The following is a 23,954-nucleotide window of genomic DNA, read 5'->3' as shown; positions in this document are numbered from 1 at the left end:
TAGTGGCTAAAAATCACACACACACACCACCACCACCACCACCAAAAGAAAAGGATTCTCCGATTCCACAAGCTATATGAGGGTCTCCAGAAACGAGGAAAAAACTCACGCTGAGTTCACAATGCCACCACCACCAGGTTATATGCAACACCATGCACCAGGTACCTGCTAAACACTGAGGAACAGAACTCATTCATCCTTCGCAGCGATCCTGAGGTAGGTACTGTTATTACCTCCAGCTCTAAAGATGAGGAAACTGAGGCACAAAGGAGTTTAAAAAGTTGCCCGAGGTCTTCCAGCTAGCATGTGGCAAAGCCAGGATACTCCCCAGAAAGTCTAGCTCCAGGCCCGAGCTCTGAATGTGCTATGACCCCTGTACTTGATTAGCTACTGTAGGAACTGCAGAGTGCAGGACTGTGTTCTTACCTGATCACACTGTCATGGACACTTATATTTTCTTGTGACATTTTCATGAGGAGATCTGGTAACTGAATGTCAACAAAGAAGGGGAGGTCACTGGGTTCCCAGCCCATATCCAAAAGGTGAAGCAGGGCCGTCTGGACACAGGACAAGGCGGGCAGCAAGGACCTGAAGAGGCCACGAAGGGGAAAGTTACTAAAGCTGCCCATCATCCATGGAGACAACAGAAACACTGTGAATCAGAGACCTGGTGTGCTTGTCAGTGGAAAACAGAAGCGAACGCCAGATGGCTGGTTTGGGTTCCTTCTAATCTCTTTTCAAATTTCTCAGACTCCATACAAACCTTCTTCAAACCACAGCTTAAGCAAAAGAGTTCTGAAAGCATAAAGAGAAAGGTCTCCACCCTGCCAGGACTACCACAGGGGACACTTTACGGTAAAGGACTGAGCAGTAAAACTCACCTCTGATAAACAGCAAGGTCAGGGCCAGGCCCAATAAGCCTAGGTTATACAGCTCAGATGTAGAGAAGAACCATTTGATTTAAGGTTTATGTCTAAACCACTTACTATGGAGGAGACTGGGGAATGGCTTTCTATTCAAGTTTTGTTTGTTTTTAATTTTTATTGGGATGTAACTGATTTACAATGTTGTGTTAGTTTCAGGTGTACAGCAAAGTGTCTATTCAAGTTTTTAAAACTGAAAATAACAAGTTACAAATTTTCAGATGAACCAAAACCCATCCACTTTAAAAAACTGTACACACCATATAGAAAAAAGGCTGGGAGAAAATACACTGATAAGTGAACACTAGCAATTAGCTCTAGATGGTAAGATTAGGGGTTATTTTTATTTTACTCTTTGTGCTTTTCTGTATTTTTAACAGTGGACATGTATTTCTTTAAAAAATCAGAAAAAACAGAAATAACTTTTTCTCTAGAAATCATAAAATTATCCCGTACCTGTCGTTTATGTTACTAAATCCTTTAACTGCTTTGACCAAAAACAGAACAAACTGATAGTAAGTGTCTCGAATTTCTTTGTGTAGATCTGCACCACAGCCCTCCAGGTGTCCAAAATAACTAGAAACAGAAGAAATTACCAGTCACTTAATTGCCAGAACATTAATCACTTAATTGTTAACGAAGTGGCACAGAAACTTAAATAAATAAAAACATAACTTCAGAAAGTAACAGACAAAACAGCAAGTGACTCATCTGCTTGGATCAAGAAGGTTGCCCAACAGGAGTATGGAGATGACAATTACTAACCTTTCTTTGTTATTATAAAAACCACCCTTCCCACCACTACCTGAGCGCCTGGTACCGTGTTAAGTATTCGTCACAAATTACCAAACTTAATCGTCTCCACACAGTCACGCCCACCCCTCTGCCTCCCTTGAGTGACGACTTTAGTGCCAAGCTCAGTGTCTTTCCGACCTTGATCCTTGTCACCTTGGAGACTCCAACACCCATGGGAATGATGCCCCAGTTCTGCCGTCCCTGGATTCTCTGCCATCTTCACCTCCAGCGATCTTCTCCTCCAGCCCCTTTGCCATCCCCGGCTGATGGTCATTCCCTTGACCTTGTCACCACAGTAACGGCGTTACCTCTGAAATCCTGACTTCAGAGCATCCTGCTCACGTACACTGCAACTCCCACCAATCCCAGGGAGCCCCAAGCCATGACGCTCCCTCACGCTGACTATCCACCACTGCCGCCAGGCTTTCTCTTTGCCCCGTACTCAGCTTCAATTCCATGGCCTGCCACCATAATCACACCTTAGCCATCACCAGGTCATCTGCTGCCTTCTCCCTCCACATACTTGCCTGAGAAATTATATGCCTACATCAAAATAGCTCATTGTTGCTGGAGGAAACACCACACAACCAAGCTGACTAGTAGCACTTTCCGTTCACAACCATAATTCTCAAATAATCTCTCCAAACTGTCAGGCAATCAGACCGGCTGTCTCGATTTCCACTACTATTTCAAACCTCCTGCTTCTCCTTCAACTTCCACTGCCTCCTCCTAAGCCATCATTTAGAGCTGATAACTGCCCTCAAATTTTGTATTTTGGAAACAGAAATGATCCCACAGGAACTCCCCCATCTCCGCACCACCAAACCTACCAACCAACTTGCACCTCTACCCCGGTGCGTTTCCCCCTGCTGCCGCAGCCAGCCTCCCTGGCTCTCCAGGGCCGACCACTCTACTCACACCAGTGCTGCTGCAGCCGAGCCCTCCTTCCTGCATCGAGTTTTCCGCACCGACCCACTCCCGCCAGTGTACGGTGTACTCTGCTATCCGCAAAACCCTCGGCTGATGCTACATCCCCTGCAGTTACTATCCTAATCCTCTGCTCTCCTTTAAGGCCAAATTCCCTGAAATAATTGACTAGTCTCCCTCTCCACTTCATCACCCCCATTCTCTTCTCAACCCAGTCCAACAGGGCTTGTGGCCTCACGGCTCCAGTAAGACTGCTGTCAAATCCAGTGTGTCCTTATCTCGCTCAACCTCTCACATCAGCATCTGACACAACGGACCATTCCTATCTTTTGTTTTTTCTTTTGGCTGCGTTGGGTCTTCGTTGCTGTGCACGGGCTTTCTCTAGTTGTGGCGAGCGGGGGCTACTCTTCGTTGCGGTGTGCGGGCTTCTCATTGTGGTAGCTTCTCTTATTGCAGAGCACGGGCTCTAGGCACATGGGCTTCAGTAGTTGTGGTGTGAGGGCTCAATAGTTGTGGCACGCGGGTGCAGTAGTTGTGGCGCATGGGCTTAGTTGCTCCATGGCATGTGAGATCTGCCCGGACCAGGGATTGAACCCGTGTCCCCTGCATTGGCAGGTGGACTCTTAACCACTGCACCACCAGGGAAGTCCCATTTCTATCTTTTGAGATACATTCTTCTGTCGGCTTCGACGGCACCACCATCCCCTGGTTTTTGTTCTTGGTGGTCATTCCCTGGTCTCCTCAGCTGACTCCTCTGCCTCTGCTTGACTTCATCTAAATAAAGAAGTGCCCCTAATGCTCAGTCCGGAGCCCCCTCTTGTCCATCTCTCCGCACTCTTTCTAGAAGGTCTCATCTGGTCTCACGGCTTTACGTACCATCTATATACTGACAACATCCAAATTCTATCCCTACTCCTGGTTTCTTTCGAGAACTTTAGACTCTTATCTCTGTTTTCTCATATTTACTTGGGTATGAAAGAAGCAGTTCAAACTTAACATGACGAAAACAAAACTTTTGATTATCACCCCAATCTGTTTCTTCCATACTCTTCCTCTCAATAAAATGTATCACCATCCACCCAGCTGCTCAAGCCCAAATCCTAGAGGTTTCTTTCCCCATGACTCTCTTCATTCACCCTCTACGTCTAATCCATCAACAAGTCCTTACAATTCCACCTCCACGGTGTATCTTGAATCTCATCCTTTTCTCTCCTTCGCCAGTACTATCTCCTGGTCCAAACCACCTCCACCTCTTGCCTGGGCTACTGCAACAGTCTCTCCACTGCTTTTCTTCCTTCCACTCTTTTTCATGTAGTAGCCAGAAGTATCTTTCATAAACATATATCACAGTGTGTTCCCCTTGGGCTTAAAGTTCTCCAGGGACTTCCCATCTACAACTCTGGGTAAAATCCAAACACCTTAAACCATATCCTACAAAGCTTTACATCATATGGGCCCTAATCTTCTGACCTCACCTCCTCCTGTTCTCTTGCTCAGGCACACTGGCTTTCTTTCTGCTCCTTGGGCTAATCCCCCACCCTAGGGTCTGTGTGGTGGTCCTTCTACCTTTAGTGCTCTTCCCCTGGATCTCAGCTGGTCAGGTCATGCCTTGGTTCCATGTCCTCCTCAGCCTGCCTTCCCCAACTACACAAATTAGGTCACTCTGTATGAAATCACCACATAGCCAGATTACCACTACATATGTATGTCTGTTTTTCGTTTGTTTGTGTTTGTTTTGTTTTGTCTGTCTCTCCTAAACAGAATACAAGCTCCACTAGAACAAGGATCTTGTCTGCCTTGCCCACTGCTATATACAACACCTAGAACAGTGGCTGGTATAGACAACGCTCACTCGGGAGGTATTTACCGAGTGGCTGCTGAAACAACCTTGTGAGGTACTTAGATTTATGTTGTTATGGTAAATAAGCATTAAATTCGGCCCACAGCTTCCAGGAGCCAAATGATGAGTACGGGTACACAGGCAATACAACCCTCATTGGTAAAATAAAGCTGATAAACTCCTCAAGAGGAATAAACATGTTCTGGTATTTACTTACTAAAAGGATAGGACCACTCTTCCTTAGGATGAGAGAATGAATTATTCAAAAACATAAATTTGTATCCTACGTGGAAATGATAGAGTTCTTAATTAGAGAAGACAATCAGGATTTCTTTAAAACGACCCCTGCTTGTTTTCCTTGCAGGCTCGTACTTTGGACTTACTTGGTAAACTCTTTCTGGCAGGTCAGAAGTTCCAACAGGAAAAGTATGAAAGGCGGGTGGAAGCAGTGAGGCTGCCCAAGGGACTCTGTACAACACTGAATGATCCTCAGGACCTCGAGGATGCTCCGGGCTTGGGCCTTCCTCAAGGAAAGAACCTTTACAACACTGGAGACAGAACTCAAGTCAGGAACACCCAGAAAACTCTCGAGCTGGGGCAGAAAGGAAACAGACCCCTACCCAAGTTCTGATGCCGTATTAATAAAAAGGAAACACTATTGTGCGGTACCATTCAGGAAGGATAGCAAGACCTGTTTGCTACTTTTAGTCATGACTCGGCAGCACACTACAAATCAGCTCACTGTCCAGAAGCCCAACAGATCGCGCTGAACAATTAACTGATGAAAAAGGAACTCTGTCTCTGTGGTAAACTGGGGACAAACTTAGGACAGGAAATTAAAACATGCAATACTTCCAGAGGTATAGGTCCACTGACAAGTACTTTTGTCAGAAAATATCAAATCCTAAATTTCTCCCAGCGTTAAAATAAGACAAATTTATTTTGGCAGCTACGAAGAGAAATGTTTCTTTTCTTATCCAAATGGTACATTATTGAGATATAATGTACGTATAGCATAATGTACAAATCTCAAGTGAAAAAAATACCTCTTTAAAAATAAAAAAAATTATCAAAACTTTTTTCTTGAATATTCTAAGACAAATCTTGATCTGTCCTCCAAGTATTATTTGCTTGTTTTTTTTTTTTTGCGGTACGCGGGCCTCTCACTGTTGTGGCCTCTCCCGCTGCGGAGCACAGGCTCCGGACGCGCAGGCCCAGTGGCCATGGCTCACGGGCCCAGCCACTCCGCGGCATGTGGGATCCTCCTGGACCGGGGCACGAACCCGTGTCCCCTGCATTGGCAGGCGGACTCTCAACCACTGCGCCACCAGGGAAGCCCTATTTGCTCATTTTTAACATGGACTTCAAGTCTTGGACGAGATTGGGTACCTGCTGCTTGAAAGGAGAAGGCGCTCACCTCTCGTGGGAGAGTGACTGATCTTTAATGAAGTCCATGGCATCCTTCAGCACGGGGTACTTCTCCTTCACTGTGGGCAGCGGTCTGGCCTCCTCCACTGAGCGGAAGGAGAGCAGCCGGAGCCGCCCCCGGGTGAAGGGAGGCCGCCGGGTGGGAGTGGAAGGTGATGAGGGCTCTTCGGCTGTGGCAGAGGACACTTCTGCGGCAGGAGCACCACTGCTGGGCGGCAGCGTGGGCTGGACATCCAAGCCAGGACTCCTATCTTCCACAGCAGGGGGCGCTGCTTTGGTGGGAGATGCGGAGGCTTGGAAATGTTCTTCCACCACAGAGCTTGTCCTCGGGCGCTTGTCCAGTGGCCGCAGATGATCTGTGTCATCTACAGCCACCAACTTGTCACTGCCTTCTTTTGAACGTACACCCATGGGCAAAAATTTCAGTAGTAGAAGACTCTTCTGAATACACTCTTTCGCTAAATGCAAAAAGCCAGAAAGATGATGAAAAAAAATCGAAATTAAACGTGTTGCCTACTTTTGCATTGAAAATAATCTACTTAAACTCTACAGTTTAGGACAAGAAATACCTCCATTAACACAGTGATATACACATCTACTGACAGGACAGAATCGAATTTTCTCTCATTATATACATCAAACTCTGCCTAGCGCCACCATGAGCACACTTAAAGTTTTACTGTGGACATTTTCAAACATACAGAGAGAGAACAGTGTACGGACCCTTCCCCTTGCCCAGGTGTAACAGCCGTCAATACAAGGCCAGTCTTTGTTTCAGCCACTCCCACTCCCCACTCCCTGGATTATTTCCATGCAGATCCCAGGCATCACACTATTTCATCTGTAACATCTTCAGTATATTTCACTAAAAAAAAGTTTTAAATAATAACATAACCATGAACTTTTAAAAATTAACAGTAGTTCCTTAATTTCATTAAATATTTAGTGTGAATACACTTTAAAAACATAACAAGATGTAGCTCAAAAAGCACTTCGTGCCTCCTAAGGAAAGTAATTAGAAAGATGCTCCATCTGGATCATGTTAATAAACAATTAACTGGCACTTCTCTATTTGTGAACATCCTTGGAAAATACATTTAGTGCCTGTGTTACCTTCCCTAGGTCAACACAGCTTCAACTAAACTTATCTAGAAGGTGGGCCACTGGTTTTCTACAAAATGGAAACAGAAGGCCCAGTGATGACAGCGGCGATGGCACTCACCCAGGCTCTCGGGGTTCACCTCAGCAGCTTCTGACCCGCGTTGTTCTTCTGCCTCAGTCCCCAGGCTCATCAGGGACTTCTGCTTCATCTCTAACTGGGGAAGGATTTGAGCCACATAATTACGCTGTCCAGACAGGGCAGCAAGGGCAGCCACAGCAAACTACTTCAAAAGCACACAGTGCTGAGATCCTGGAGAACTTTACAGTCCTGTGCACAGGGCTGAGCTGTTTTTGTTTGTCCTAAAAATAATTCAGGATTTGAAGCTGCCTAAAGGTCTATCTGCAAAACTACCTCCTTTTCAACTATGTGTTATTTGGGAGGGATTTGTAACCATGACCCTATTCTTTAAAAAATTCTAGAACCCTGGAGTTGGAGGGGCCCTTACCTAAAGCTGACCTAGTACAGACAAAGAAGTGAGGTCTCGGGACTTCCCTGGAGGTCCAGTGGTTAGGACTCCGTGCTTCCACTGAAAGGGGCACGGGTTCAATCCCTGGTCGGGGAACTAAGATCCTGCAAGCCACGTGGTGTGGCCAGAAATCACACACCCGGTTTGCAGCAGAGGTTGAACCACAAGTTGATCTCCATTCTCCTCTGAAGGAGGGGACACCTCTAAGTGATGCTGAGACTGCCAGGCAGAGAATGATGCTTCTAGTACCAGCACAGGCAATGGTCACAGTTTGGGCCATGGTGCTGACAGCCCAGACAGAAGACCATGTGTGATGTATGTAGACCAAGGTCTTAGAGAGAAGGCTGGTATCTTGTCTAATCATCGGCAGTCTGTCGTATGCTAAACCAGAAGCATAATCTACAGTGTGCTTTGTCACAATTGCCAAATCCTTTTTACTTGAACTGTGTGTGGCCGCTGACTTTATCGGACACTCTTTCTTTTCTTTTTTTTTTTTTTTTTGCGGTATGTGGGCCTCTCACTGTTGCGGCCTCTCCCGTTGCAGAGCACAGGCTCCGGACGCGCAGGCTCAGCGGCCATGGCTCACGGGCCTAGCCGCTCCGCGGCATGTGGGATCTTCCCAGACCGGGGCACGAACCCATGTCCCCTGCATCGGCAGGCGGACTCTCAACCACTGCGCCACCAGGGAAGCCCCGGACACTCTTTCTTAAATTGCTATTACTGCCTTGGTTCCTTTGTCAACACACTCTTCTGATGCACCCGCCACCATTCTGATGATGATACCTTTTAGTTTGTTTTGAGAGTCCCTGTTCATTTGGGTCTCCATCTATCTATCTCGTCTACACTGAGCACCAGCTATGTTCTAATCATTGTGGATTTTGTCCAAGGCTGTCTGTTCCTGGATAAACTCATACATTTAAAAAAAAACTATTACCAATGATTTGAAGTTATCCTTATCTCTGCCTTGACATTTATATTCTTTCACATTTACTAAATTCTCCAGCTAGATGTCTTAAATAACCTAGATGTCCTCATACTGAACAGGTCTCAAACTGAACTTAGCACCCCACTCCCAGATCCAAGACCATTCTTCCTATTCTGGTCAACGCTTCTACCCACCCACCAAGTCACCCAAACCAGGGACACGGAAACAGTCCTGAATTCCATGTGCCTGTTCACCACTCAGATCAATCACACAGTCTAATTATCTTATCTCCCAGGTAGCAGAAGCCATCCTCATCTAAGTACCACAACTAGTCTCCTGCTTTCAATCTTATTACCAGCCTCTACTCATTTAAGACTGCTTTCTCAATTACTATACAATATTTAAGGTGGCTGTAAATATATATATAAATAATACTAATATATACTCATCTCCGCACCTAAGAAATAAAAACAATTCTCCTGAATTTGATGTTTATCATTTCCATGCATCTGTATAATTTTACTACATATTTATGTACATAACAGAGAGATCTAGTTTATGTTTAAGCTTTGTATGAGGAATATCACACCTATGCATTCTTGTACAACTTGCTATTTGTTGCTCATCAGCACATCGGTGAGCACCACCCATGCTGATACAGGCAGCTCTACTTCATTCACTTTCGCTGGAATACAGTATTACACAGTACTATGTAATCTTTTTGTCTGTTCTATAAATGGGACATTTTGTCCTTCCCGTTAATTGCTGTCACGAACAATGCTGCGGAACTACTTGTCTAAAATGCAGAAAGAGTGCTCTCCTCTGCCTAAAACTGTCATTGGTTGCCCAGACTCTAACGCAATGCTCTTCCCCCTAGTCTAAAAGGTTAGGTTCCACCAAGCAGCCTTTGGGTTACAGAAGGAGGTAAGGGGGCGGGGCTCAACTGAACCCTGTTTACTCTGACAATCTCAACATTCACCAAATTATGATTTCAAGGGTTCTAAATTATGTTTTATCCATTCACATCACTGAACTTCAGTTTTGAAAAACATTCCTAAAGTTAAATTTTTGAGAAGAGAGCTACTTACCTTAATTCAATGATATCATGGTGGGAAAGCTCGAAATATATAAAAATCACATGCAAAGGAAAACCTTACCATCCATATTCGAATCCCATCTGCCAAGGAATACACCTGTGCCAACTCCTCACTCAGGGCTGTCTTGCCCCCACTGTTTACTGGGGAAAGGAGAGGTTACATTCAGTTAACACAATTCACTACTGCAACATGAAGCCCAAAGTCACCTCCCAATCTCCGCAAAGGAAAACTCTTCCCCTGACACTTGCACATGCGGGTTCGTAAGAGAGGACTGGGGGGAAAAACTATCAATTAAACCACAAACACCTGTAATGGGTTCTCTGTTACTTCAAACTAACTTTTTTCACACAAACAGCATCTGAAATGGATATACTGTTAAAGTATAATATTAAAAGTAAAAATATAGAAGTAAAATATTAAAAAATTAAAAGCAAAATAAAAATTATTAAAAGTGAGTAAAAAATAATTACTAACATGGAAAATCTACAAACAATAAATGCTGCAGAGGGTGTGGAGAAAAGGGAACCCTCCTGCACTGTTGGTGGGAATGTAAATTGATACAGCCACTATGGAGAACAGTATGGAGGTTCCTTAAAAAACTAAAAATAGAACTCACATATGACCCAGCAATCCCATTACTGGGCTTATACCCTGAGAAAACCGTAATTCAAAAAGAGTCATGTACCAAAATGTTCATTGCAGCTCTATTTACAATAGCCAGGACATGGAAGCAACCTAAGTGTCCATCAACAGATGAATGGATAAAGAAGATGTGGCACATATATACAATGGAATATTACTCAGCCATAAAAAGAAACGAAATTGAGTTATTTGTAGTGAGGTGGATGGACCTAGAGACTGTCATACAGAGTGAAGTAAGTCAGAAAGAGAAAAATAAATATCGTATGCTAACACATATATATAGAATCTAAAAAAAAAATGGTTCTGAAGAACCTAGGGGCAGGACAGGAATAAAGATGCAGATGTAGAGAATGGACTTGAGGACATGGGGAGGGGAAAGGGTAAGCTGAGACAAAGTGAGAGAGTGGCATTGACATATATACACTACCAAATGTAAAACAGATAACTAGTGGGAAGCAGCCGCAGAGCACAGAGAGATCAGCTCGGTGCTTTGTGACCACCTAGAGGGGTGGGATGGGGGGGTGGGATAGGGAGGGTGGGAGGGAGACACAAGAGGGAAGGGATATGGGGATATATGTTTACGTATAGCTGATTCACTTTGTTATACAGCAGCAACTAACACAACAATGTAAAGCAATTATACTCCAATGAAGATGTTAAAAAAAAAAACATGGAAAAAAGTTCATGGTATATAGTAAGTAAAAAAGGCTGATTATGAAACAGTATGTACAAAATTATCTTATTTAAAAAGAGTATACATAGTAAAAACATGGTGTGTATATATACATATGTACACATATAAATATACCTAAATAAAAGGTCAGGTAGATATATAGAAAAATGATAATAGAAAAATGTTCTTGAAGTGGTGAGATTATAGTTGATAATTACTTTAAGCTTTTCTGTACTTTGTAAGTTTCTACATGAATAGGTATTATTTTTATAATTAGAAAAACAAAAAAGTTTTCTTTTTTGTCTTTTTTTTTTTTAAAGAAAGACCCATGAGGCCTGCCCCTTTTCATCTAAAAACCAAAGGATAAATTACTAGAACACAGTGACGCTCTCTGTTGAGCCAATGTAAATGCAATGTATTTTCTGAATACCTAGAATGTGCCAGGCTCTATACCAGGCACTGGGAAACACTATGCTGAAAAAAACAAACATGGTTCCTGCTCTCAAGCAGCTTAGAGTCTAGTTGAAAAACTCCTCCCAAACATTTCTAACCCAAAAGGGTGACAAATTTTTAGACAAAGATGAGCAAATTAGCTAGATAAGGACCACTCTCTAAGTAGTTCAGTCTTGAAGAACCCATGAATAGCCCCTTAGAGGCAGGGACAGAAAGAACTGGGAACAAACTGTACCTCTTTCAAAGCAACAGTGGTAGGTATTCTAGAAACAACTTGTATTCGGTAAAATATTTCTAGTTCCTACATTTGATTGTGGGTTTCTTAACTGCAAATAGGTATGTGACAGCTGAACATGATTTGAAAAAGAGCTGGGGGAGAGTTCTATCTCTCAGCTTTTAACTCACAAGGCTTTTATCCTTCCACTGAAAGTTCCCACAGGTAACAAAGGTTGTCCAGTTGTCTTACTACAATTTGATTATGGAAACATGTACCGAATTTTTTTTCAGAACCATACAGGTCAGCTGGCCCCTCATCCCCAGCAGAAATATACTCTCCCATGTGACAGCTGTTTACTTAAATCACTCATGCTTCAGCATAGTTTTATTTACTTGAGCAGCTTCTTAAAGGAAATATTAAGATTTGAAGGAGTAATTGAGATGATTTGGACATCAGGAAATGAACTCTGCAATGTGGGACACACAGGACTAAGCAATAAAGGTAGCAGTGCTAATAATATCAATAATAATAATAATAATTAGAGCAATAAGCAATTACCTACTCTAAGGAAGGAAGCATTTGTTCCTGCTTCTTTCATCGGCACCATGGAAAGAACACATATCCTGCCAAAGTGCTTGGGACAGCCCATAACTTGTCTTTACGATGGGTTTGAAATGTTTTTCCCCTGAAAGGATATGTGTAGGGAGAGACCCTCCCTCTCTGTGGGTCCTGTTAGGCTGCAGTCTACACTTATAGTAAATACACAGAGATGGTATCCTTGGGGGACATGAGGAAAAGAAATGGCAAGGAGCAGGCTATCAACAAAGGAAACCAAGCAGGGATGATCCTACAAAGAAGCTGCAAGTCTAAAGATGGAGTTAATGCCTGCATTTCCTCCTTGGTTATTAGCACTTTCAATTACCTAAACATCTCAGGTTTAAATTGGAATTTCTTAGCATGTCAGAGCTAATCAACTCTAAACTTTATGGCTAAGGATGCTCAGGTGCAGAAAGGTTATCTGATTAACCTGAAGCTGCACAACTTCTAGTCTGTGAGCTGGGACTACAACCCAAGTTAAGGTTTCTTTCCATTAAACTTCTCAGCAGTTTTCCATGAGAATTCTGGATAAAGACAAATTACCTGCTAATTAGGAAACTCAAGGCTACTTGCTATATACTGCAATCTGCTAACTATAAATTGGTCACAAATCTTTTGACTGGCAAAGTAGGACTGGCAAGATGAAGTCTATAGTTGTAGAAGTATGTGTATGTTCCAAAATATTTTAAAACTTTCACTTAGGATAAGCTTTCTTAAAACTTAGCAATTGGCCTTCAGATCAAAAACATTCCCTGTAATATAAGTTACCATATTTTTGCAGCTTCTCATATAAGTCTGGAGTGCGATACACCAGAGCAGCAAAGGTGGCGTTCACAGCTTGATCAATAGTGGAACCAGCAACTATATCTGTCTTTGGGGCCTGTTTTCTACATGCCTGTATGAATCCTTTGAAAAGTTCTGAATATGGCCCACAGAAGTTCTGGGCAGGATCTGACTGTGCAAAGTCAAGAAGAAATTGGTGGCAGGGATCATCAGGGATGTTCTTAACCTGGGAACAACAACAACAACAAGAAAAACCATCATGTTTAATTCATTCATTCAAAAAATAAAGTTTACTGAACACCTACTAGGCCAAAGCAGAAGTATAAAACGCGGTGCTTACTCTCAGGAAGTTTCAATCTACTTGGGGGAGATCAGACAGATACATGGGTTAAAAAAAAAGGTAAACATAAATAAAACATTAAAAGCATTAAAACTACCACTACAGTAAAGCATAAGATTATCAAGTGCCAAATGCCTAGAAGGGACACCCAGTGCTGAGAATTCACAGGAGAGAGCTCCTGGCAGGTTAAAGTAACTAAGAAAAGCCTCCTGGAGGGGACGGGCTTTGGACTGGACCCTGAAGACTGGGCAGGTTTGGCCCTGAGGAACACAACCATGAGCAAAAGTTAAGAGTCAGTGGGGAGACTGACCTGGCCTGAAGTCTCAGCTGGGGAGTGGTGGGAACTAGAGTCAGATAGGTAAGGTGAAAGGAGACTGTAGAGAGCCTTGACTGTCACACTGAGGAGTTTAGACTTCACCCTGTGGGCAACGGGGAGCCATTAATGGTGCTTGGCAGTGGAATGACAAGATAATGCAGTGATTAAAAAAAACTTGGTAGGTACCAATGTAACAATGCAAGGGCCAGATGAGGGTCTGTGAATCAAGATGGAGACAGAGGAAACAGTGATGAACATCTCAAGGAAGAAGCCACAGGGCTTGCAGCTGACTGGACAGGAAAGGTGAGAACAAGGTAGGGATAAAGGTGATGCCAGGGAGCAGTGGTTCAATGCCTGGGAAACAATAATGACAGTAACAGGAGCGAGAAGTCCAGGGAGACGTCCTGGTTTTACACCTCTGAGTTAAAGGGAATCAGAACACTGAAATGGAAATACCTAACAGGAAGATGGGGATACACGACTGGAGCCTGGGAGAAGAACCAGGGCTGGAAACGGACATTGAGGTATTTTTCACACAGATAGGACAACAGAAGAGAGGAGACAGCATCTAGTCTTGGTGGGGTGCAGGGAAGGGGAGGAAGCCCAAAGGAAGCCTACGCTTTGGAGAAGGAGGAAGGAGAGAGGTCAGCAAAGGAGGTAGATGGAGTGGTGAGATTCAAGAAGACAGTGGGCTGCCATGGAGTAAGAGAAGGAGCAGAGAGGCAAAGGAGAAGAGAGGCTGAGCAAGAACCCCTAGATTCAGCAATTAACTACTGAAGAACTGGGGTAGGGGGAGGCAGGAAGAAGGGAGGAAAAGTAGTAGAGCAGAGAGAGAGGGGCGGGGAGATGAAGAGACAGTGGGCAAACGTGTTTCGTTTTTAATTATTATAAGCCTAAATAATGTGTTACTGTTCCATGGAGAACAAATAAGTACAGCATAAATCATTTATTCTGAAGCCTGACTCAGCGGGCACCGGAAACAGACTCGACTTGTTTGTTTAATAACTCCACCAAGAGAGATGTACTGAGCACCTACTGTGTATCACTGAAGAGTCAGTCAGTCAGTACTTCTGAAGACCCGTTACACTGGCCCCTGTGGTGCACAGTGGGGACCCCAAGTGAACAAGGGATAGTTTCTGCCCTCGAGGAGCTAACAGCTTAGTGGGGGTGATAAGATACAAACACAGATGTTTATAATTTAAAGTAATAAATATTAGTAAACATTTCCCATTCCAAATACAAAGACAAGAGAAGAGTAAATACCTCCTTATTATCCTGGGGTGGGTGAGTGGGCCAGCTTGCTTCTAATCCCAACTCTGGACATATTTGGTGCCTGAAGACAGGTTTCCACAAGGGCGAGTTTAGGACTAATGCCATTTTTGCCTGAGGTATTGCCATGTTACTTCCTAACTCTGGAAAGAGAAAAAGAAGGCTGATGAGAGTTCTATTTTTTCCTTAATATACTGAGAATCTTTGAACTGCTGAAGAAAAGGTTTTCAAAAAACTTGGGCATTGAGACTTGGAGGGAATTCACACACATTTAGCAGAATGTAATTGTGATACTTCATAAACAAATACCCCAATGAACCCAAGCCATCAGGCAGTCCTGAAATGCTACCATTCTGTACGACAGCTTCAGTTACAGGTGCCTCTGAAATGACTTAACCCGTGTAGTAAGTTGAAAACAGAATGGGAACTACCTCTAGGGTATAATTGGAGACCACTTAGAAATGTTTCATTATGGGGACATGTTCACAATTCGTAAACTTAAGTTTGTAAAAAAAATAACAGCAATAATTAAATACCCACCATATATGTGTTTATGAATAAACAAAGAAAAAAGACTAGACAGAAATAGATTAAAATGTTAATAATAGTTATCTCTGGGTATTAGGATTAAAAATGGCTTTTCCCCTTGGCTTTTTTCCATTATGCAATTTTTCTATGATATTTTACTTTTAAAGTGAGGAAAAACTCAAGACATGATATAGAAATAAAATACACTAGAAAGTTTCAATCTATTTCTTGTTTCACTCATCCTTGGATGAATTTAACAAATAAGTTGAAGAAATCACTTTAAGGCTAAATCCATGTTCACATATTTATACATATTCACACAAATATTCAAATAATTAGAGAATATACAATTAATTTATTCCATATTTCTGCCTTCTTGTTGGAGTATACCAAAATTGACTCACAAAAAAATGACAATGCTGCCAAAACTCAGCTCCCTCCCCACTTGTCCTCCACAGACAGGGAATCCACCGTGTCCTTCCTTGGCAAGGTGCCCCAGTGTCTGAGTCAAGCAACTTGATGAAAATGGTGCCAAGTAGACATCTTATTCTGGTTTAGTTTAAAGGAAACTGAAAGGGAATTTTACCAGTCCCCTTTGCTCTGCCGCTATGTGGAGACAACTTACACGAAAGGGGTACCACCTTGCTCTTCAATGTGGCTGTTAGCAAGAAGGGAAGGGATGGTCTGTGGACTTACGATGCAGGGATTTGAGTGCCATGCACTGGGAAGCGAGGCGTCCCATCAGCCGGGAAACAAGGAGCTGTAAATCCAAGCCCCAAGACACGGCGACATCAGGAAGGCCATAGGCAGTGACGGTGAATTTGTAGCCCCACTCATTGTTGCTGCTGTCAGAGTGAAAGAGAAACTGCAGCCGGGGACCAGCCTTAAAGGTCACTTTCTAGAGACAAACAAAGAAGTCATGTGGTCAAACTGATTAGAGAAGGTAGCATTTCAGTAATAAGCATGTTCTTCGCGACTCAAAAAAATCCAAATATAAAATTGGTCCCTGGCGGTCCAGTGGTTAAGACCCCGCGCCTCCACTGCAAGGGGCATGGGTTTGATCCCTGGTCAGGGAACTAAGATCCCGCATGCCATGCGGCCAAAAAAAAAAAAAAAAATTGGTCTATATTCTCATCATTATATCTTATCACTCCCACCAAAACTACTAAAGGAGAAATGTATAACGGAGTGACTGAAACAGAAAATTCACAACTGCATCTTATGAAGAAGCAAAGTAGAAAACTGCTGGTCGGTTTTCTAAACCTCAGATGCCCATCTGTCCACCACCTACTCAGCCAGAGAGCATGCTGCCCACTCTTCTGCTCCCAGCCAAGCCCGCTGACAGCAGAGAGAAGGGTCAACAGTGAAGCAGCACTTAACTTCCCAGCCCCAGAGAAGACCACGCGGCCCTAACTGTGAGGGAGATCCTGGCTTTCATCACCACAGTCAGGGACCTCCTGGACTCACTGGCCCTTTCTCGCTAAGGATTACAACTCCCCATTTACTCTGACAATGTGATATAAACCAGGGGTGGCAAACTGTTCCTATGAAGAATCAGAGAGTCAATCATTAGACTTTCTGGGCCGTACAGCCTCTGTTGCAATGACTCAACCCCACCACTAAAGTGCCAAGGCAGCTACAGATGAAACAAACAAATGGGCACAGCTGTATCCCCAAAAAACTTTATTTACAAAACAGGTACTGAACTCTGCTATAAACACTTCCTTTTACGAAAGTGTAATATAAGTGCTTCCCTTCAAAGACCGTATCTCTATTACCGCCTGAGGCTGACAAAAGGAGAAGAATTGACACAGAAGCAAGGATCGCATGGCTCTCTGGGAACATCACTCACCTTGGGCCATTTATCAGTGCCGACTTTTGTGTCATAGCGTGTTTTCCCACCTCTAGCGTCGGTAAATTCCAGATAATCATACCTGTGAAAGCATAATCTTGATCACTTTCCGTCTCTCATTTCTGATCCATTATTGCTTGGGGAAAAAGAACAGGTGAGTTGTACCTTTTTTCAGTTTCACATCTCTCATCAAATTCCACCTCGAAATAGGTTGCCCCTGGGCTAACAAAGACAGACACCTCATGGCAGTTATTTTCATAGTTGTGAGCAGACTCCTTGGTCCACGTATGTAACACCACAGGACGTTCCTGTTGCCAAGTCTCCACATCCAGCTACGTAGACAAACGAGTTAAGAAAGAAGGGTTTTCATCACTCTACATCCAGCCATACACAGGAAACTGTGTTGTGCATCAGTGCCCCAGACAGTAGCCTTTGACATCCCTACGCAAATCATCACACAGGCTAAAAATATACCTGATGTTCCCATCTATATATATCGATCAACATACATTTATTCAGCAGAGAAGACATGGGGTTTCTATTGCGTTATAGTAACTCTGATTACCTTTTGTTTTTCTAACTATGACTACCTGTAAGAACTATTTCTTAAAAACCAGTACTAGCATGAAAGACCTTACACTCCTATTTGGGACCTTGGCAAACCTGAGCCCATCTTGTCTTCTCCCTCCTTTTTTCAGTCTTTGCTTTTTTTGTCTTTAAAATAGGCTTTTAAATATATGCCCTTTCTACTCCCACAGAGTTGTGAGATTCAAACAAGACAGTGAAAAAACTTTTTGTCCTATAAGGCTGAGTAAGGGAGAAAATGCTTTTAAATACCCAACCCTCTAATTTGCCTTTCAATACAGATTTTCTCTTCTGGACTTCAATTTGGTTAATCATTCACATGGTTTTTATATAATTTCATGTGCTATAGAACGATTAAATTAATCTATGTACAGCTTCCTCTGTGTCTCCTGTCTAATGCTCACCATGCCAAATCAACTCAGACTGGCATTTATTCTTGCTGGCAAAACCAACACTGATGACGTTGACGGACACTGATAAAGTGCTGATAAAACAGAGGAGGCTCTTCTAGAGGTAACTTATTCATGTAGACCTGTAACTGAGTGGTATGTCTCATCACGTATGGTCACAGCGCTCCTCAGAAGGGACACAAAGCAGGTTCAAATGCCAGCTCGAGGTACCTTGTTCAGTCCTCCATCTGGGTCACTGCAGAGCTCCTTCAACAGCTCTGTCAGGGCACTGAACTCTCGCAAGAGTGTGCAGTGTGGAATATCTAATGTGCAAAAGTCCAGCAGAAAGATCACCTACAGGAAGATGAACGAAGCACTTAGCGTCCACCTCAGACTCTGCCCCCTCCCACCCCTTACAAATGGCTGCCACTCTGTCTTACCAGTTGACGAGCTGCCATTGAAAACACCGAATTACATAATTTTTCTACTACAGTTTTGCCACTATACTGTGTCAAAAGGGATTCCAAAATCACTCTCATGCGTGCCAGAAACTGTCCCACATCTGCCAAAACATAAAGAAAATAATATAAACATCACTTGCTTGGTCATCATCAAGGACAAAGCTGGAGAGGGTCACAGAAGCTGTGGAGGGAATTCCCCATCAGAAAAGACCATGAGACCGTTTCAGTGTCATACAAACATTTTCCTCTGGGAGGGAAAAGCACTGCGAATCTCAGTAAAAGTTTACTTTTAAAGTGAGTGATTTTTTTTTCTTGTCTTTGCTACTTTTCAATGGGGTGGAGATATCCCTTTTATAAGTGAAGGTACATGGCTGACCAACCCAGTTGCTGGTCTGCCTCTCCCTTTGTTTACAAAGGGCCCGCCTCTAGGTACGCCATATGACAGGCCAAACTTGAAGAGCCAAGACTCAATACTGTAAGCATTTTTGACATGGCTGCTGAGACCAAGTTTGATGCAACTGATTTTTCTACATACAAATTCTCAGAACCTGTTGGGTTTCATATAATTTTCTGTGGGTTTATGGGACATGAATGTGAATATTTTCAGTACCAGCAAAGATCACAGAAGTGCTCACATGTACCTTAGATTTTTAAAGTTCAAGACTTTCTTTTTTGGATAATTTGATTAAAACAGGGAAGACAGACTCTACTGAAGAATACAGTATCATCTAAGAGTGCTGTATGACCGCAGAGGCAATGTTTAGGCCGTGAAATGACCCAACCGTACAATAAAAACACTTAGGCATACTACTTCATTCAGACAGGAAACTGAGCAAAAAGACATGCTACAGAATTCCATTTTAAGAAGAAAAAAACAGGGCCTCCCTGGTGGCGCAGTGGTTGGGAGTCCGCCTGCCGATGCAGGGGATGCGGGTTCGTGCCCCGGTCTGGGAGGATCCCATATGCCGCGGAGCGGCTGGGCCCGTGAGCCATGGCCGCTGGGCCTGCGCGTCCGGAGCCTGTGCTCCGCAACGGGAGAGGCCACAACAGTGAGAGGCCCGCATACCGCAAAAAAAAAGAAAAAAAAAAAAAGAAGAAAAAAACAACCCGAAGACAGATCTGATTTGTAATAATGAAATGAAAGCAACACACACTCTGTTCTATGCATGAGGTACTAGAAGAGAGCACACACAGAGTCAAATCCAAACACCTACCTGTTTTCATGGATTTTGTACTGAAACTCACATTTCTCAATAAGGTCAGCGGCAAGATCTTTGGCTCCAGAGTCCGTGCTCTTCAGCTGCAGGTAGCACCAGGACAGCAGGCTGCCTTGGACAGACCAGAACAGGGAGAAGAGCACAGAGCCCACCTCCCCTTGGGCCCCATCAACCATCAACAGCTCACACTACAAGGGAGGAGAGAAATGCAAAGTGTTTACAACAGGCCATTCACAGAACACAGCCAGGGGCATTCTCTAAGAGAGCAGCTGTCAGAGACTAAGAGATTCTAGGGAAGTGGGGAATATTTATGACAGAGCTTTCAACCCAAAAGTGACCAAGAAAGACGGTATTATGAAAACTCCTCTCTTGCCCTCCAGCTGTTCAGAGCCTTTATAGATGTTGGATTCCACGTGCCATCCCCCTTCCACCCCTTAGGAACCCTACCCAACGGTTATCTCGCCCCTCTCCCCCTCTCCCCCTCTCTCCCTCTCCCCCTCTCTCCCTCTCTCCCTCTCTCTCTCTCTCTCTCTCTCTCCCATCTTCAAAACTTCCTTTTCTCTCCGGCTCCTTCCCCTGAGCCTTCAATCAAATCTCTCCCATTTTAAAAGACAATTCTTTATCCCACTATGGCTCTCTAACCATCATCTTTAATCTCCAGTTTCTCTGAAGAGTCAAATGAACTCTAGGGATAAATTCCTGCACCTACAAACCACAAGATATATTACTTCCATGTAAATGCCCCGAACTGGAAACAACCCAACTATCCCTTCCCTCCAAAGTAAAATGGATAAATAAATTATGGCAGATTCATAAGGGGAATATTGTGTACCAGTGGGTTGGGGGTGGGGGGGAGAACTGCAGCACATACATCAACATGCATGAATCTCAAAAATGCTGTTGGGTGAAAAAAACTTGTCCCAGAAGACTGTGTGCCGCATGATTCCGTTAAAGACCAAAACCAGGGAAAACAAGCCTGCTATGTAGGGATAAGTAGAAAGAAAAACAAGGAAATGATGAATATCAATTTCAGAATGGTGGTTACCTCTGATGAGGAAGGAGGAAGGTGAGCCATGGAAGGGCACTGGGCGGGGAGGGGCAGCCTGCAAAAATATTGGTAATGTTCCACTTCTTAAAATGGATAGTTGTCTCTTCAAATTGTCCACCAATATATATATATTTGTACATGTATTCCGTTTGAAACAGTTGCCTGCATCTGCTGTGCTTGCCTTTCCCCTCCCGGCCATTCTGCCCCTCCTGCACCCACCATTCGTTGAAGCCATTCCTCAAAGGCATTAGTTGCCACCTAGAGAGCAAAGCCTCCCCACTTAACCTCAGCCCTGGGAGCTGTGCCAACCACGGTCCTACTTGAAGCTCTCTCCTCCCTCAGCTTCTGTGGCCCCTGACTTTCTTCCTGCCTCTCCTTCTTACTCTCCTGGCTGCCCTTTCTACACAGATGCCCACAGGCGATGAGAGGACACTGACATTCATGGCTTCAACTATCACCTGCTGGTGAATGACTGCAAATCTCCATTTCCAGCACTGGCTCAGCTCCCGAGGGTCCAACCAGACACTGTCACCTGAAGTCCTACCAGAATCATAAACCCAACATGTTCGAAGCCTAGCCGTTATCACTCTCCTCTTCAAATACCTGCTCCTCCCCATCTCGTCACTGGCCTTTTACATATGCTGTTCTATTAAGAACACCCCTTCCTCTATGCCTGATCAGACTCCGTTCGTGGGCTCACAAGGAGCTCCAGCACCACCTCCTCCAAAGAGCCCTTCTCAAGCTCTACTGCCTTCTTCCACCAGATGGGGTCAGGTGTGCTCTTCTGTACCCATAAGACCTACACTTTTAGGCCCTTACTGTATTGTAACTGATCACATGTTTGCCTGCTCAAGACTGTGCTCTTTTGGCACTGTACCCCCGTGCCTAGCACAGGGCCTGGCACACAGCAGGCTTTTAGTGGATCTCTACTGAATTAACAGACTTGTGAGAAATTTTTCAGACTAGGTACATTTCTGACCACCTTGAAAAAAAGTTTTTTTAAATCGAACTCTTCTTTAGTACAACCATAAATGTTTCTTACTCAAAAAGATAATTCAAGGAAACATCTCAATGGCTGCAGTGATCCCTGGCCTGGGAGGTTCGGTGAAGTTTCTAACTTCCTTTGTATCACAGGTAAGTGACAGGGAAGAAAAGACAATCACGTGATCTCCAAATAGTGAAGATGATGAGGAATTCTCTTGGACAAATGCTATCTCACTTCTCTACGTACAACTCACAGCACACCTGACCGAGTGGAAAGGGGACAAGACTAAGAGTCGAACAGCCTGGGTTTTAGTCCTGGCTCCAGCACATACCGACTTACGCAGGAGGCAGAATTAACACCCACGAAAACCAGTGAGAACACTGGAGTCTTCTGCCCGGGGGCACTGATGATGGGAACATAGAACTTACATAAGAATTCAGCGGTCTGGGAAACACAGAATTTAGATGAGCTCCAGGAGAAAGGGAAAGTGTGGGAAATGGCAGAAATAAGAACAGATGAGAATGAGACACGGCTAACCAGGGCAGAGCAAAAACGGATGGGCAGTAGCCTGGAGTAAGATTTTTAAGGGAGACTCAAGAGAATGGTCTGGAAAGAAGACAGAAAGGAGAAAATAACTAAAGAGAACATTAATGTGACAGCAGAAACTAGAGCATTGATTAAAAACAATCAAGGCTCATAAAGTCAGTACATTACCTTATAGAACACAGGCATCAGTAAAATAAAACTAACCCTGAATTTAAACTCATATTAGGTCTGAATAGTGGCCAGCCCAGTGTGACCTAGCACACTAATGACAACCCAGCTCACCGAAAGCTCTCTAAGGCCCCTGTGAGCAACTGGCGGGGGTAAGTGCTGAGCGGCCTACCACCGCAGGCAGCTGGGAATGCACGAAATCACGGCTCCAGAAGCAACCTGAAAACAGCAAAGCACTAACAAAAACATAAGAGACTTAAAGACACCAAGTTCAGCCACGTCATTGAACACATCAAGGGTGTGGTCTGCACTCTCCCCACATCTCCTCTAACTCCGTGGTTCCTGTATTTTATCCAGAGAGGCAGTGCTTGGTCCCCTACTACAGGGCTTCTGCTACTTCAGAATCTCTGGGGGTGCTTGATATAATGCAGAGTTTTAAGCCCTACCCCCAGAGATTCTAAATCAGTAGCTTGGGGTGGGACCTAGAAATCCAAATGTTTGCCACAATGTACCAGGCGATTCTGATCCAAGTGACAAATGGACTACATTTAGAGAAACAAAATCCTTCATGTTAAAAAAAAAAAAAAAAAAAGAAAAACCTTTAAAATATCATTAGCACAGCAAAAAAGAGACCATCTTTTCAGATTTGATTAGCCTGTGGGTTTGCTAAGTAATCTTAAATTTTAAAAAAAGTTAAAGGCTTTTTCCACAGAATTCACACCACAAATATATGACTATGCGCTGGGCTCGCTGACTGACACAAGGGCACTCAGTAAATACCTATTCCTCCTTTTCAAAGGGAGTCTTACTGAGCACTTTCAGGTATTTATTGCTGGCTGACTACCAAGGGGCAGGGAAGCATCCTCTCGCTCATTTTGCAGAAGCTGCTGACTAGAAGCAAAGGCAGGAGGGGAAACCTCCGAGCTCGTGTGTGACAGTCATAGGCAAAGTTATAATCATGCTGTAAATGAGGGTTAAAGGGGAAGGAGCCGTGACTGCCCTACCCCGTCTCCTAAAGGCAAGAGGCAAAGGAAACAGAGCGGCATCAGTTACCTCTCGAGCGGCAACAGAGAGCAGAGTGCTCATGACCGCCAGCACTTCACTGATGTCCATGTCGGCCAGGTCGCCTTTCTCAGGTAACAGCAGAAGGCCGCCTGGATCCTTATCACTGAAAGGACACAAATTAGTCATGACACCTTGTTTCAGGAAGGGGATTTTCACGCTGTCTATCTCAAAAGGTTCCCAAAGAGAACCTAGCAAGATTTCACTGTCAGTTCTATGGGATGTGAGGAGTTTGGGTCAGGAAGAGGCCAGGGTCCCAG

General features: G+C 43.9%; 1 protein-coding gene across 4 annotated transcripts in view; it reads right to left on the bottom strand.

Annotated features, from left to right (window-relative positions):
* Positions 1-23,954, bottom strand: part of ZZEF1 (zinc finger ZZ-type and EF-hand domain containing 1) — a 114,994-nt gene that overhangs the window by 36,975 nt on the left and 54,065 nt on the right. For all 4 annotated transcript variants that reach the window (XM_082603120.1, XM_082603121.1, XM_082603118.1 and 1 more), the window contains exons 18-32: positions 23,686-23,800; positions 19,914-20,073; positions 18,648-18,769; positions 18,439-18,561; positions 17,399-17,565; positions 17,234-17,315; positions 16,078-16,279; positions 14,848-14,996; positions 12,914-13,154; positions 9,624-9,703; positions 7,136-7,229; positions 5,903-6,371; positions 4,869-5,033; positions 1,380-1,499; positions 427-588 (exon numbers count right to left, since the gene is read on the bottom strand). In XM_082603120.1, the coding sequence (XP_082459246.1) occupies positions 427-588; positions 1,380-1,499; positions 4,869-5,033; positions 5,903-6,371; positions 7,136-7,229; positions 9,624-9,703; positions 12,914-13,154; positions 14,848-14,996; positions 16,078-16,279; positions 17,234-17,315; positions 17,399-17,565; positions 18,439-18,561; positions 18,648-18,769; positions 19,914-20,073; positions 23,686-23,800 (2,451 nt within the window). The remainder of the gene's footprint in view (positions 1-426; positions 589-1,379; positions 1,500-4,868; positions 5,034-5,902; positions 6,372-7,135; positions 7,230-9,623; positions 9,704-12,913; positions 13,155-14,847; positions 14,997-16,077; positions 16,280-17,233; positions 17,316-17,398; positions 17,566-18,438; positions 18,562-18,647; positions 18,770-19,913; positions 20,074-23,685; positions 23,801-23,954) is intronic.

Source organism: Mesoplodon mirus (assembly GCF_964341445.2).
Source record: "Mesoplodon mirus genome assembly, chromosome: 18".
Classification (NCBI taxonomy): Eukaryota; Metazoa; Chordata; class Mammalia; order Artiodactyla; family Ziphiidae; genus Mesoplodon; species Mesoplodon mirus.
This window is presented reverse-complemented; position numbering and strand designations above follow the sequence as displayed.